Source organism: Diceros bicornis, chromosome X, assembly GCF_020826845.1.
Source record: "Diceros bicornis minor isolate mBicDic1 chromosome X, mDicBic1.mat.cur, whole genome shotgun sequence".
Taxonomy (NCBI): domain Eukaryota; kingdom Metazoa; phylum Chordata; class Mammalia; order Perissodactyla; family Rhinocerotidae; genus Diceros; species Diceros bicornis.
In genome coordinates, this window is record NC_080781.1 from 36,240,296 (window position 1) to 36,257,521 (window position 17,226).

Genomic DNA, 17,226 nt, shown 5'->3' on the forward strand with positions numbered 1-17,226 from the left:
CAATTCAAGTTACGAAAACTTATACATGGTGATAAATGCTTTAGATTCTTTATGTGTAGATTATAGTGCAGATGCCTCAAAATTTATTAGTTAAAAGAAGCAAACTCTGCAAATGTATTCTGTCAGAGCACAGATGCTATAATTCTAATGCCATTATGCTTGTTAAAATAGTCTGTTTCTGAATAGCAACATCATTGGGCACAAATTTGTCAAAGTGCTTTAAATAACATTCTGCTGGTTGTTAAGTGCCCATTCATATAAATCTTTACAAATAAGGAAAAGCACTACTTAATACCTCCAAGATGCTTTCATTCCCAAATGACACGATAGGTCTGATTTAAAAAAAAAACAAAAAAAGAGACGGGTGCTAAATCTGGAGAAACAAGAGTATGGTGGGCAGCCTCTAAGATGACCTCCAAGATTCCTTTTTCCTGGTATTCACATCCTTGTATAATCAATCCCTTTCCTGGAGTGTGGGCTAGACTTACTAACTTACTTGTAATGAACAGAATAGGGCAGAAGTGATAGGATGTCAGTTCTGAGATTAGGTCATAAAGACTGTGGCTTCTGCCTTGGGTGCTCTCTTACTTTTGCCCTCCCTCTTTGATCATCATGTTGGCGGAAGCAAGCTTCTATGTTATGAGCAGCTCTATGGAGAGGCCCAACAGCCAGTGAGGAACCGAAGCCTGCCAACAACCATGTGAGTGAGCTTGGAAGAGGATTCCCCCCGCAGTTGGGCTTTCAGATGAGATTGCTGCTCTGGACAACAGCTTGACTGCAATCTCAGGAGAGATCTTGAGCCAGAGGCACTCAGCTAAGCCAGACCCAGATTCCTGACCCATAGAAACTGTGAGATGATAAATGCTGCTTTGAGGTTATTCATTACACAGCAACAGATAACTAATATACTGTGAGATTTTTATATTAAATCAGCTGCAATTTGAGCTGCCAGTAACTGATGCAAGAAAATGTGACAATGAATTCAATTATTAGCATCCAGATTTTCTAATTTATCTTTGTCTCATATATTCCGCCCCCCAGCAAGCACAACACTGAGGTAAAGGTTTATTCTATTGTTTTAATTGAAATTATTATTGAGATAATTGTAGATTCATATGCAGTTGTAAGAAATAATACAGAGATCCCCTGTATACTTTGCTCAGTTTCCCCATTGGTAACATTTTACAAGACTATAGTATAATATCACAACCAGAATACTGATTGATACAATCCACCCATCTTATTTAGATTGCTTTGGTTTTCCTTGTACTCATCTGTGTGTAATTTCTTACATATTTTTTTCTTGAATATTCTCACATACTCAAGTTACATCCCTTTGTAATTAAAACCTAGCCATTATATTATTGTTTATAAATATTCTTTCTGATGGTAAAAGTTGTCAAGAGACATAAATTCAGGAGTTTATTTCACAGCTCCACATTAATAAACTGAAAATAGAGTCAGTGACAGAGTAATAAAAACCGCTTATAGATTATGTAATTGTCAAAGGAAAATTCACTTACCCTGAAAGTTTTCTTGAAAACAAACTATAAAATAAAATGTTACCCTCTTCCCAGAATTAATGTATTTGTGCTCGAAATTCAGATGTGAAATAATATTAAGTGCAATTAAAATTTTAACACTGCCTCTTTTTCCCCTTATGAAAGAAGTGAGAAGTTAATATTATTTGTATAACAATGTCCCGGGAAATCAGTATATTCAAGTTTTTATTTTATGATCAGGCAGTGTTAAAATTCATAATTAAACATCTAAACACAAACAGCCAAGGAAAAAGTCAAGCTGATTACGAACCATGCAAAGCCAAACACTTTTGCATAAAAGATAAACCTTAGAGGAAAACAAAGGGATACCTACTTTCTGCTGCTAGAAGTCCTAGGAGGAAGGCAGCATATGGACAAACAACAAACAGTATGATTTTAGAGCAAGCAGGTTATCAAGCCACAGTTGGGCCCAGTAGATGAGCCACAAGAAACATGGTCCCCTAGCTGAGCCCAAAGTGAGCCCTTGTGTTCCATGAGCACAATCACTGGGACTGCTTAGGACTTCAGTCATCAACACACTGGGTTCTCATTCTGACTTCTCTGATTTGAAATATGAGAACAGAATATTTCCACTTTGGATTATTAAGTAGCAAAGCAACAATGCACTGTTTATCATAAAATTAAACTCAACAAATTCTAGTGAATGTATAATAAACTAATTTCAATAATCAATATAGAAAGAAATCTCTTATATAAAAATTGTTTTACAATGTAAACAGCATATCTAAAAATGTCAGAGTCTTCTTTAGGCGACAAATTGGGAAACTGATTTGTTTTAAATTCATTTTTAAATTGTAGTTTTAAAAAGAATTTTAGGGGGACGAAAATAGGATTGCCAGCTTTTAATTTTGTCAAGCAGTCATTAAAAAAATCTAACTACCTACCATTTATTATCATTTCATAGAAAGAATAAAAAAGGCATTATCTAAAGATGTCCATCTCAAGAAAGGGCAGTTGGTGACCTTACACTGTTCTCTCTCTAACCCCTCCTTCCCTGCCCCCTCATCCCCACCCTACTACAAGCGCGCGCTCTATGAACATTTTTCTTTTTTCCATGGGCTTGGAAGAACTTTCAGGTAATGATAAAAAGTGTTTTGTGTTTTATACTGTAAAACAAACTCATGCAAATTTAAAGAGAAAGACACTGGAAAGGATAATGTTGGGAACTTAAAATAAATGATGCAGAATTTAAGGATTAGAATTAAATAGAGAAGAATTTAGGCTTGAAAATTAATGAAATTATTTTAAAAAATGAAATAAAAAAATGAAAATATAGATGTGTTAATTTATGAAGGGGTAAAGCTTTTATGTGAGTCCAGATAAAATATATAATAGGCTTTCTGCAACAAACCATACACCATTACTGTTGGTTGCAGAAAAGAAAATTTGTGGCAGAAAGCCATTTGATAAATAATGCTAATAATAATAGTATAATGCCTCCCTTTAAATGGCTTAGTATTAAAAATTAATTTTAGGAACATATGAATAATTCCTGATAGCCATGTGAAATTTAGGAAAATATTAGAATTTTCTTCAAAATTTTCCTTTGTCTTTGACTTCCGAGTGTATAAAAATTTCGTCTTCATTTAGGGCAGATAATCAGATATATACATTGCGTAATAAGTATTCTATCTTTTATTTGTAGCAGCTAGACAGTGCCATTTAAAAATATTTTAGAGATAGACATTTAGCATGTCAAATGAGATATATACTGCTCACAAGAGCATTAAGATCTAGAAATTAAAAAAAAAGACAAAACAATAGAGTGCGACTGCAGGAAAGGGAAGCAAGAAGGAATGCTAAATTGTGAACAACTGGGCCAGCCCCCCGGTGTGGCGGTTAAGTGCGCACGCTCTGCTGCTGGCGGCCCGGGTTCAGATCCCGGGCATACACCGACACACTGCTTGTCAGGCCATGCTGTGGTGGTGTCCCATATAAAGTGGAGGAAGATGGGCACGGATGGTAGCTCAGAGCCAGTCTTCCTCAGCAAAAAGAGGAGGATTGGCATGGATGTTAGCTCAGGACTGATCTTCCTCACATACACACACTAAATAAATAAATAAATAAATAAATATTTAAATTGTGAACAACTAATTTGAGGGCTTGCAGGCTAACTGCAAGACAGTGTAAGCAATTTCTTTTTTGTTTACAAAGCAAGTACTATAATCAGAAACTTTTTCAACCATATCATTTAGAGATTGTACTGAAAAACAGAAAATATTGGGCAATAAAAACGTACTTAATAGAAAATAAGCATGTCTATAACTACAGACAATTCCTTTCCCTAAAAGAAAAATCCAACTCTTCACAGAAAGGAACATTTAAGACTAAACAGAGGTAGATATTAAGGGGCAACATTAACGATTAGGTCTATGAAGCTGTTGCAAGGACCATCCTGCTCTCTAGGCCTATTTCTAAACATGAAAATGGTATTAGAGATCTTGACCTAAAATCTCTAAATATATCCCAAGTATCCCAAGTATATCATGAAGTCACAGTACAACATAAAACCATTACTGGATCCACTCCCCCTAGCGAGAGTCAACTGTAATCTGAGCGTGAGGAGAGAAGAAAGAGGTTCAAGCTAACAAACAATAACAAAAAGCTACCGATGGAGGGAACAAAATGGACTGGAAGAAAAAACACAGACACGAAACAACAGGTAGCACTGAGGAACATACCTATAAACATACTATGGCCTTGCCTTTCATGTGGTAAGGGCTCTGGATTATTACCGAGTCAGCATAAGAGGAAAAAAGCAAGGCCTTCTTCTCAGAGAGTCTCTTCTGTAAGATTCTCATTTCTGAATGTTTTTGGAAATCACCTTCACTCAAAAGAGGAAGATTCACATCCCAATTGGTAAAGGTCAAAACAAGGAACAATATAACTGCTGGAACGGGAAACTTGATCCTGTTATTTTGCACAAGGTATAAGCATATACCAATCGGTAAGAAACTGTGTGTGTGTGTGTGTGTGTGTGTGTACGGGAGCATGTATGTGCACATATGTGTATAACAGAGGAAGGAAGAAGCATAAAGGGCTGGCCCCGTGGCTTAGCGGTTAAGTGCGCGCGCTCCGCTGCTGGCGGCCCGGGTTTGGATCCCGGGTGCGCACCGCCGCACCGCTTCTCCGGCCATGCTGAGGCCGCATCCCACATACAGCAACTAGAAGGATGTGCAACTGTGATATGCAACTATCTACTGGGGCTTTGGGGAGAGAAAAAAAAAGAAGCATAAATACTGACAAACGCTCATGGTTCCAACATAAAAGAAGTAATAGCACATCCATTTTTCCTATATTACTAACTGTGAATGATAAACAACTCATGCTTTAGGAAGGACCTGAGCCTTGATTCCAATGATAATACACGAATATTGAATGAGCCAGTCCAAGAGTACAAAATTCAGATCACCAGCGCAAAACAAAGTCAACCATGTGACAAATACTGAGTGACTCTAAAGAAAGAAGGAAGAAAAGCTGAGGCCAGTGGACATATGATGCATAAGTGTACAAAAAAATACATGAATGAAAATGAAAAACTATTATAACACACACATACATACATTTACATATACATATAAATGGATCCTATGGATTTTTAGTAAATAATCTTTGAGAATACCTCACTGGTAAGATGGAAATCTGAGCACTTTATAAAATAATTTTGTGAACACTAGTGGGTTTTTTCAGGAGTACCTATATACATTTAATCAAAATAGCTAACTCTTCTTCTATGTTCTTCTCCCTTGAGTGCTTATACATGTGTTAGAGACTTCACAAAAAGAGAACTTAATTGTTTTAAGAGATAACTCACAAGACAGCTTTACATTGAAAGATTCAATTAAAAGCAGTGTTGTCTCCAAGTCTGATCTGCTACAGCTAACGTGGGGAAAAATCTCACATCAGAAGTTTCTGTTGAGGTAGAAGGTAATCAGGAAGATCCAAAAAGACTGACTACAACATTAGATTGGATGAAGTGCAATCTTGGGTCTGGAGTAGGGAAAGGGGAAGAAGTATTTCTGAGGTAAAAAAAAAAACAAAAAAAACTGCAACGTTGGTTTTGGAGCAGTAGGGGAAAGCAACTCTGGTATTAAAATTAAAAGGAACCAGACACACGTGGATGGGATTTGGTTTGCTGACAAACTTCCTTAGAATCTCTTGGAGGATCTGACTAAGATTCATAGAGAAAGTTTATTCATAATGGAAGAGAAAGGATGTAGACACCAAATGATTCACACTGGTGAATGAATGAATGAATGATCCAATTACCTGAGGAGGTAGGGTCTTCAGAGAAATCTGGCAACTCTTCAGGGGGATCCCCATAGAATGAGTTAAATTTGTGACTCGACACAGCTGCTAGTACTGCACCCTAAAGCAAAGAGATGAAAAAATATATTAAAACAACTACATAAATATAATAAAGTTAACTGACAAATGGTTACTTAAGGATTATTCAGAAAGTCAAATATATAGGAGATGATAGCTAGAAGAGAGATAGCTTTTAAGTAATTTTGGATTCCTTTAAATAAATCACATGTGCATATACCAGAATAACACTGTTGGGGATTGCAAAAGTATATGAAACCATTTACGTCTTCAACTTAAACATGTACCACACAATGGGATATTCTGCAGTCACTATAAAATGATGCTGCAGGAGGACGTTTAATGAAACGGGAAGATGCTTATGATGAATTACATTAAAACGGTTTTAAAATAATCTATCGTATGATATCATTTTTGAAAAAAAAAAAGGTTAATATAGATATAAAAGACTGAACATATACCAAAATGTTAATAGTATTAATTATCTCTGGGAAGTAGAAATATAAGTCATTTTTCTTTTTTTAATCTTTTTTTCCTCTTTCTTTTTGTTGTTAACAATGACTGTGTGCTACTCTTGTACTGTAATTCTCAATCAGGCCACACAGCAGAATCAACTACACATGACTTTTTTTTTTTTGGCAGGGAAAGATTCACCCCGAGCTAACATCTGTTGCTCATCTTCCTCTCTCTCTCTTTTTTTTTCCTCCCCAAAGCCCCCGTACATGGTTGTATATCATAGTTGTAAGTCGTTCTAGTTCTTCTATGTGAGCTGCTGCCACAGCATGGCAACTGACAGATGGGTGGTGTGGTTCCGTGACTGGGAAGTGAACCCGGGCCGCCGAAGCGATGAGTGCCAAACTTTAACCACTAGGTCATCAGGGCTGGCTCTACGCGTGACTCTTAAACCACATGCATAGCCTCTCCTGAGTCCTAGTTGAGAATCACTGTCATACTGAGTGCATGATATCCCTTAAGACTATTGGGTGGAAAAAGGTCGGGAGTTGTTGTTTCAGTAACAAGAAGAATGATAAAAGTTATTTTGTAAAAGTGTTCAATTCTGTGAGTATTAGGTATAGGTCAGAATATGTGGGTGTGTTCTGTGGCTCTGCCACTTTCCGGCTACATGATGCTAGTTGAGCTAGTCATTTAACCTCCTGAGGTTTTCTCAAGTTGAGTTAATCATTTAACCTTTTGAGGTTTTCTCATCTGTAAGTGAGGATATTAAAATCGACATAACTTACAAGACTGTCAAAAGTCATATATGTATATAAAAGTGCTTTGCCAACTGTAAAGCATTTTGTAAATGCAAATCATTACCAACTCTACTAATATATAGCTAGAACATGAGCACAGCTTTTTGTTGGTCTAGGTAGAATTGCTCATTTAGGTAGTCTAAGTATCAAATCACTTCCGTAGTTTAAGTCTAAAGTAGTTTAAGTCTAAAATTTAAATATTGAACTCCTGGATTTTCCTGAAAAGAAAGATAAATCTTTTATGTGTGTAGGCATTTATTAAATATATGAAAACAGTAACAGAAATACATTTACACAAGGTTCATTTTTGGGGGGGAAGGTCATGTTAGGGTTTCTTACTACAACTATGAGTTGAAAAAGAGATAGACTGCAGAAAGCGAATAGCAAAAAAAAGAGAAGTGATCTTGATGATACCATTCCAGGCAACTCTTTAGATTTCCAAAAGTCCAGCGTTAATGCATGAAAGGTTCTTAAGTGGAATTTTATGGTCAGCTACCACAATGAAAAAATAGTACTGAATGTTGAGTTCTTCTTTCTATAGCAGAAGTGTATTTCACTTTATATATTATACATGTTACCTAAAAGCTGGGTGGGACTGGAATTTTTATATATGAAATCATATGTTTCCTACACACTAAAACTAGAATTTAGAGATGCTTTATTTTTATTTCCAAATGAAGGTCAACTGAGTCTCTTAATATGTCAGTTTTGTGTTTCAAGGCCTGTTCTAGCTACTACTATAGTCAAAGATCTAGAAATACTTATACTAGGAAAGCACTATTTAAAAGAGCCCTGAGAGGTAAATTCTTTTGAAACAACAGTAGTAAGTTCCTAATTTATCTGTCTTATGGTTAGCAGTTTTGTTTAATTCTCTAAACTCAGTGACTACATGTGGTTCAAATAGTAAATGCAAAGCTATTATGTAAAACAGCAAAATCGCTCCCAAACAGTTTATGGATTTATAGAATATTATTCGAGTTTGAAAGTCAACTTTAGAGATGATTCATTCTAAGAGACTCATTTTGCAGATGAGGAAACAGGTCCAGAGAGGGTTAGCAATCTGTTAAAGGTTGCTGCCAACTTAGAGATAGAATCAAGAGTAGACAGAATTGAGGTCCTCTGATTACTCTCCCCAGTTCAAGAGTTTTTAACTACACCTGGGGTCAAAAGTGTTTTTCTGTAACAGGCCAGACAGTAAATATTTTAGGCTTGCAAGGCATATCGTCTCTGTTGCAACTACTCAATTCTGCCATTGTAGTATGAAAGTGGCTATAGACAAGATGTACATGAATGTACACCACTGTGTTCCAATAAAAATTTATATATAAAAATAGGCGGTGGGCCAGATTTGGTCCCCAGGTTGTAGTTTGCCAACCCCTGTACTATATTATTGCTATTAAAGAGCCTGTGGGTACAACAACATGAAACCAGATCTTATACAAGTAGTTCTTCAAACTTCCCAGTTTAAATCCTCGATAAAGAAATTTTCTATCTACTTTAATTTAGAAGGTATACTTTAGTATGTTTTGAGAGTGAAACATAACAATTTTGAGTTAAGAAGACTATTTACAATCTTTTAAGATAACTAATATTAAAGATGCAATTTTCTACTAAGGAAATTAACCTAGAAAGATTCTAAACTCAAAGAAAAAGAAAACTACAAGTGATTAATACGTAACTCAATCATAATTATAGTTAATATGTCAAATATCAAAAAGGAACATTCCAGCTAGATGATTCTGCATCTCATTTAAGGAACTGGAAAACAAGAAAACGGTTAGCTCAGACTTCTGCTAAGTTAAACTGCTCATTGCACTTAAGGAGTCAACAAAGTTCCCTTAAGTAAGGAAGGGAGAGTTGAACACAGATGAATTGCTGACTTAAAGACAACAGCCAAAAGCCAATACTCCCTTTTTGGTGCCCCCTAACTGAGTTCAGAAACAAGCACCACGAAGTTTGAGAGGCACAAGAGCAGGCAGGTACATTTTAAAAAGTCTAAATACAAAACACACAAGTATGAGATGTAGAATAATTGGCTTTGCACCCAAGTGGCAAGGTAACACACAGTCATACTGTAATATACTGAGGGGGCAAAACCCATCACAGAGGGGGCAAAACCTATCACAGGGACATACAAATACAAGTGTGACACAGAATTCGAGAGAAGATCATCTATTTCATTAGGATTCAAAACCCTGAACTCAAAGCCCTAAAGAGAGTGGAGAACTTGGAGAGGTTGAGGCTGAACAGACATGACTAAAAGGCTAGAAAATCATTTCAAGGTAGAAATGTTAAAGGATTTGAGTTGATTACATGTAAGAATTAGGTCCTAGATGATAATGAGGTGAGACCATCGATTAAATCAGAACTTCCAATCTCCTTCCATATAGTCACAACCAAAGTAATCATTCAGTTTAGTCAGCATAGCCTATACATACATGATACTCAAACATAACCTTAAACACAGGTCTAAAACATGAAATTTCATAACAGTAAGTCAGGATATATGAGTAAAGGAGGCTGTGTTTTCTTCTCTGGAGAAGATTAAAAATGAGACTTGTAAGTGTAGTAGATATGGCTATATTTCAGAACAATTGCATGGAATAGATAGCTTAGGAATCCTTTTGGGTCTTTGTAAAAGTATTTTGTAAAGATGGTCTTTTAATGCACATAACTTTCAAAAGCTAGAATGCCTAAGTTAGGAAGCAACAAATTCTATATTTTAGAACCAGAAGTTAATTACTTTGTAAAAATCAATATAGGAAGATCAAAATCATTTCAATTATTATTTATGTAACTGTTCATACCAGAATAACAGTTTTCAGTTTTTAGAATCAAAGGTGCCTTTTGAATACCAGATTTATTGCTCTGAGTAGCTGGAGGCCACAACTGCTGTGCTTACTGCCTCTGCACAAACCCTTGCTATAGGAAAGGACTACATGTAAATGCTGGCTTTCATTAGGGCACAAAGGTCCTTGATCAAACCCTTAAGTTAGCTCTTGTTGAATTAAGAGAAAGGGGAAGCTTGCCAAAAGGCGGCTATTAGAGCTTCCTGGTTGACCTCTCAAAAGGTGCTGCCTAATTAGGTGTAAGCATTACTCTTGGAGGTGCCAAGACTCCAGGTAGCAGTGCTGTACAGTAGAACTTTCTGTGCTGATGGAAATGTTCTATACCTGTACTGTCCAATATAGTATCCATCAGCTACATGTGGTATTGAGCACTTGAAGTGTGGCTAGTACAACTGAGAAATCAAATTTTAAATTTTATTTAATATTAATTAATTAAAATTTAAGTAGCCACATATCACTAGTAGCTATGGCATGGGATAGTGCAGCTCTATCAAGTACTGGAAAACAGCATTCCTAAATAAACTTTTTCTAGTTCTGCAAAGTTCAGGAACCCAAGAGACCATCTGGTAAGTCAGAGAAGTATGCAGGCTATACCTTTGCAATTTGCAAAATCAATAAAGAAAAACTGTAGAAAGTTATCAGAAATCTCCCTCACTTTCTGTATATACAAGGAATAAACGGTTTTATTCTCTAAATTGAATGACATGGATTCAACTCACTATTTCCTGAACTAATTGCAATAAACTTACCCAAATATAGAATATTGTTTCTATTTAATACAGAATTTCTTTGACATACTTCACTGTAGGGAAATTTGCTTTCTAGAGGTAGAAATAATTCATGGAGTGAAGGGGATGATTTCTAGAACAAATTCCCTCCTGAGCCTCTTTCCTAGATAGACAAGATTGGACACTCACAGATACCCACCCTAGCCCCTTCCCTCCTCCCTCTGCTCCTGTTGCTCAGTAACTCCTTCAAATAGATGGCATCCAGGGTTAGAGTACAGGTATGCCTCCTTAAGAGACATATACTCATAGAGCACAGACTTTCCATATAGCCTAGATCAGAGAGTCTATCTCATGCATCTTAATATTCAGTTTGAGAAAACATGATCCTCATATCTAGTCCCATGCTCAGGCCTATGTAGCTTATTAAAGGAAGTATTGTTTCTAGAGGATTTTTTTTAACTGAAGTACTAAAATTCTAGAGCTCAGTATGAAATAAAAAGGAGAAAAAAACCCTAACAAATGAAATGTCTGGTAACCAAAATAGGGAAAACAAATTTTCCATCATTATTCACAGATGTAAAATAAAATAAGGAAAGGAAAATAAAAAGAAGTGTGTGATAATTCAAATCACATGCAATGTTCTATTAATTTTTTTATCTGCAGTTTGAAAGATAAAGACTTAAAATGATGTTAATGCTTTGTAATTGTCCAATAATTTTCTCATTAGGGATATGTTGTCTCCTGTAGCATGCTGAAGAGGTTAAATGCCAAAATGAATGTATGAATATGGAAAGAAACAATTTCTGATTGTTGAATATTGATGCTATTATAACCAATAAAGAGTAATAATCTTGAAATTTCAGCAAAGTAAAATAAGTAGCGTTTTATATTCTGGCACAAAAAAGTTTCACAAAACTTAGAAAGCAAGAAAAAGGTTCAACCTCAAAAATAAAACTTAGGGGCCAGCCCGGTGGCGTAGCGGTTAAGTTCATGTGCTCTGCTTCGGCGGCCCGGGGTTCGTGGGTTCAGATCCTAGGCGTGGACCTATGCACCACTCATCAAGTCATGCTGAGGCAGCGTCTCACATAGAGCAACTAGAAAGATGTACAACTATGACATACAACTATCTACTGGGGCTTTGGGGAAAAAAATGGAAAAAAGGAGGAAGATTATCAACAGACGTTAGCTCAGGGCCAAACTTCCTCAAAAAAAAAATAAATAAAACTACTAAAAATATATAAACATTTATCCAAATAGGTATAAGCCTTTTGGAGGGCAAATTATTTATAGAGATCAAAAGTCTTAGGAGTGACATCTGCATCATGGCGGAGCAAGCCCTTCCCTTTGTCTCTCCCCTTAAGTTACAACCAGTCAGACATTCAGTGATCAACAAAGGACTCCCTACACAGCACATCAGAATGTCTGAGTGATCCATCCATCTATACATCTGAAGATGGGGGGGCTGGATCTCCAGGATGCAGTGGAACCAGGGGAACAGCACCCTCTCCTACCTCTAGCAGTGGTGATCCAAAATGTGGATCCTCACACCAGCGTGCATCCCAGGTACTACAGGTTACAAGGGCAAACACAGCACTCCTGCCTTGGCCCTGTCCCCTCCCAGAGGTGGTGGGTGGTGCAAACATCCTGAGGATTCAGGACACAGAATGGAGCTAGTGACCTGGCCTCTTTCCCCTCCCCTGGCAGTGGCACTGGTCTTTTCAACAGTGAGGACAGCATCCAAAATATGAATTTCCCTGGCAGGGGCGAGGTGCCCTCATCTGAGGTTTCAGTGCACACCAGCATGTGCCAGTGCTTGTGATCAGAGGCTGTGGCCCCTGCCCCACCCCCCAGCTGTGGTGGGTGGCACACATGCCCTGAGGCTTTAGGGGACAGAGCAGAGCCAGCGACCCGGCCCCCTCACCCTCCACCAGCAGTGGTGGGGGTGGGGTGCCCTGACCTGAGGCGGCATCCTGACACCGGCTCTACCAGCAGTGGGGGGATGCATAGAAGAACCCAGGCACCTGACAGCAACAGTGATACCCATGAACCCAGAGTCCCTGGCAGAGGTGCTGCCAGCACTCCCAGATAACCCAGAAGCAGCAGTGTAGGTGGTGCATGGGGCAGGAGCACCCAAGCCTGTGGAGAGCCCGTGGAGAGCCAGTGGGAGAACATGAGACTCCGGTGACCCCAGGAGCAGTAGAAGTGCTCACAGCTTGGTGAGCTCAGTGGCGACACTTGAGACTAAAGCGAAGGTACCAGCAACCCCGGAGGCGCAAGCAGCACAAGGAGGGCACTGATAACACCCCTGGCAGAGGCAGTGGAGGGTGGAAAGTGCAGGCTCTCAAATACAACCAGAAGCAGAAAGACAACTCAATGAGCTCAAGAATAAAATTATGAACAGGAGTACTTCACCAAAGAGATTGAGACTCTACAAAAAAAACAAACAAATTCTGGATATCAAGAACACAATAAATGAGATGAAAAATAATGTAGAAAGCATTAAAACTAGAGCCGACCATATGGAGCAGAGAATTAGTGAGGTTGAGAATAGAAACCTAAAAATGAGTCAGGTGGAGGGCCGGCCCTGTGGCTTAGCGGTTAAGTGCGCGTGCTCTGCTGCTGGTGGCCCAGGTTCGGATCCTGGGCACGCACCGACGCACCGCTTCTCCGGCCATGCTGAGGCCGCGTCCCGTGTACGGCAACTATAAGGATGTACAGCTATGACATGCAACTGTCTGCTGGGGCTTTGGGGGGAAAAATAAATAAATAAAATCTTTAAAAAAATGAGTCAGGTGGAGGCAGAGAGAGAACTAAGATTTTTAAAAAATGAAGAAATTTTGTGAGAAATATCCGACTCAATTAGGAAAAGTAACATAAGGATTATAGGTATCCCAGAAGGAGAAGAGAGGGAGAAAGGAGCAGACAGCTTCTTCAAAGAAATAATAGCTGAGAACTTCCCAAATCTGGGGAAGGAACTGGACATGCAAGCACATGAAGCTAACACAACTCCTAATTACCTCAATGCAAAAAGACCTTCTCCAAAGCATATTAAAACTGTCAAAAGTTAATGATAAAGAAAAAATATTAAGGGCAGCAAGGCAGAAGAAAACAACCTACAAAGGAACCCCTATCAGGCTTTCAGCAGTTTTCGCAGCAGAAACCCTACAGGCTAGGACAGAGTGGAATGATATATTCAAAATACTGAAAGACAAAAATTATCAGGCAAGAATACTCTATCTGGCGAAACTATCCTTCAGATATAATGGAAAAATAAAAGCTTTCCCAGACAAACAAAAGCTGAGGGAGTTCATCACCACTAGACCTTCCTTACAAGAAACAATGAAAGGAGCCCTCTTATCTGAAACTAAAAAGCAAAGGTTTATAAAACCTTGAGCAAGGAGATAAATAGACAGAATCAGAAAATTGTAGCTCTATATTAGAATAGGTTAGTAAACAATTATAACATAAAAGATACAGGGAAAGAAAGCATCAAAAATAACTATAACCAACATAATTTGCTCGCAAACTTACCACACAAAAAAGAGGAATTTGTGACAAAAAAACATAGAAGGGGAAGGGGAAAGGGATGGAACCTGCATAGGCTAATGGAGATAAGAGGCTATCAGAAAAAGGACTCAGCTATGAGATATTTTATACAAACCTCATGGTAACCACAAAACAAAAAATCAGAGGAGAGATACAAAGCATAAATAAAGAGAAAATAGAGAAAAACATCACAGAAAACAACCAAACTGAAATGGCAGTCAGAAATACAAGAGAAAAGAAACAACGGAAACATAGAACAACTGGAAAACAAAAGATAAAATGGCAGTCTTAAGCCCTCGTATATCAATAATCACTTTAAATGTAAATGGATTGAATTGACCAATCAAAAGACACAGAGTGGCTGGATGGATTAAAAAAGAAGACCCAACAATATGCTGCCTCCAGGAAACACATCTCAGCTCTAAAGACAAACACAGGCTCAGAGTGAAGGGATGGAAGATGATACTCCAAGCAAAAGAAAGTGAGTGCAGCCGTACTTATATCAGGCAAAACAGACTTCAAGATAAAAAGGATAACAAGAGACAAAGAGGAGTATAGTATAATGATTAAAGGGACATTCCAGCAAGAAGACATAACACTTATTAATATATATGCACCTAACACAGAAGCACCAAAGCATATAAAACAACTATTAACAGACCTAAAGGGAGAAACTGACAGCAACACAATAATAGTAAGGGACTTCAACACCCCACTTACATCGATGGATAGATCAGCCAGACAGAAAGTCAACAATGAAACAAAGAAACAGTGGACTTAAATGAAACACTAGACCAGACGGACCTAGTTCTATCCCAAAACAGCAGAATACGCATTCTTCTCAAGTGCACATGGAACATTCTCAGAGATAGACCATATGTTGGGAAACAAAGGAAGCCTCAATAAATTTAAGAAGATTGAAATCATATCAAGCATCTTTTCTGATCACAGTGGTATGAAACTAGAAATCAAATACAAGAAAAAAGCTGGGAAAGTCACGAATACGTGAAGACTAAACAACATGCTACTGAACAACCACTGGATCAATGAAGAAATCAAAGGAGAAATCAGAAATACTTGAAGACAAATGAAAATGAAAACACAACTCTTATGGGACACAGCAAAAGTGGTACTACGAGGGAAATTCACAGCAATACAGACCTACCTTAACAAACAGGAAAATTCTCAAAATAAGCAATCTTACTCTATACCTAAAAGAACTAGAAAAAGGAGAACAAACAAAGCCCAAAGTCAGTAGAAGGAAGGAAATAAAAATCAGAGCAGAAATAAATGAAATAGATACTAAAAAAACAATAGAAAGGATCAAAGAAACTAAGAGCTGGTTCTTTGAGAAGATAAACAAAAGTGACAAACCCTTAGCCAGACTAAGAAAAAAAGAGAGAAGATTCAAATAAATAAAATCAGAAATGAAAGAGAAGAAATTACAATGGATACCACAGAAATACAAAGGATTATAAGAGGATACTATGAAAAGCTATATGCCAACAAATTGAGTAATCTAGAAGAAAAGGATAAATTCTTGGACTCATATAACCTCCCAAAACTGAATCAAAAAGAAACAGAGAATCTGAATAGACCAATTAGAAGTACAGAGATTGAAACAGTAATCAAAAACCTCCCAAAAGCCGGCCTGGTGGCATAGTGGTTAAGTTCGGCATGCTCTGCTTCAGTGGCCCAGGTTTGTGGATTTGAATCCCAGGTGTGGACCAACACCACTCATCAAGCCATACTGTGGTGGTGATTCACATACAAAATAGAAGAAGATTGGCACAGATGTTATCTCAGGGCCAATCTTCCTCAACAACAACAACAACAACAACAACAACAACAACAACAAGAAAAACCTCCCAAAATATAAAAGTCCAGGACCAGATGGCTTCTCTGGCGAATTCTACCAAACAAAGAAGATTTAATACCTATCCTTCTCAAACTGTTCTGAAATACTGAAGAGGAGGTGACGCTTCTTAACTCATTCTACGAGGGCAACATTACCCTGATACCAAAACCAGACAAGACAACACAAAAAAGGAAAATTACAGGCCAATATTGCTGATGAACATCAATGCAAAAATCCTCAACAAAATATTAGCAAATTGAATACAACAGTACATTAAAAGGATCATACACCATGATCAAGTGGGATTTATTTCAGGGACGCAGGGATGGTTCAACATCCACAAATCAATCAATGTGATACACCACATTAACAAAATAAAGAATAAAAATCACATGATAATCTCAATAGATGCACAGAAAGCATTTGACAAGACCCAACATCCATTTATGATAAAAACTCTCATTAAAATGGGTACAGAAGGAAAGGACCTCAACATAATAAAGGCCACATATGACAAACTCACAGCCAACATCATATTTAATGGTGAAAAACTCAAAGCCACTCCTCTGAGAACAGGAACAAGACAAGGGTGCCCACTCTCACCACTCTTATTCAACACAGTACTGGAAGTTTTGGCCAGAGCAATTAGGCAAGAAAAAGAAATAAAAGGGATCCAAATTGTAAAGGAAGAAGTAAAACTCTCACTGTTTGCAGATGACGTGCTTCTATATATAGAAAACCCTAAAGAATCCACAAGAAAACTATTAGAGATAATTAATAACTACAGCAAAGTTGCAGGGTACAAAATCAACACACAAAAATCAGTTACATTTCTGTACACTAATAATAAACTAGCAGAAAGAGAAGTCAAGAATATAATCCCATTTATAATTGCAATGAAAAGAATAAAATACCTAGGAATAAATATAACCAAAGAGGTGAAAGACCTATACACTGAAAACTATAAGACATTATTGAAACAAATTGAAGAAGACATAAAGAAATGGAAAGATATTCCATGTTCATGGATTGGAAGAATAAATATAGTTAAAATGTGCATATTATCTAAAGCAATCTACAGATTCAATGCAATCCCAATCAGAA

At 37.5% G+C, this 17,226-nt stretch overlaps 1 protein-coding gene across 10 annotated transcripts in view; it reads right to left on the reverse strand.

The window, feature by feature from the left end:
- CASK (calcium/calmodulin dependent serine protein kinase) overlaps window positions 1-17,226 on the reverse strand; it is a 381,795-nt gene that overhangs the window by 92,443 nt on the left and 272,126 nt on the right. For all 10 annotated transcript variants that reach the window (XM_058535677.1, XM_058535675.1, XM_058535673.1 and 7 more), the window contains one exon: window positions 5,832-5,931. In XM_058535677.1, coding sequence (XP_058391660.1) covers window positions 5,832-5,931 — 100 coding nt within the window. The remainder of the gene's footprint in view (window positions 1-5,831; window positions 5,932-17,226) is intronic.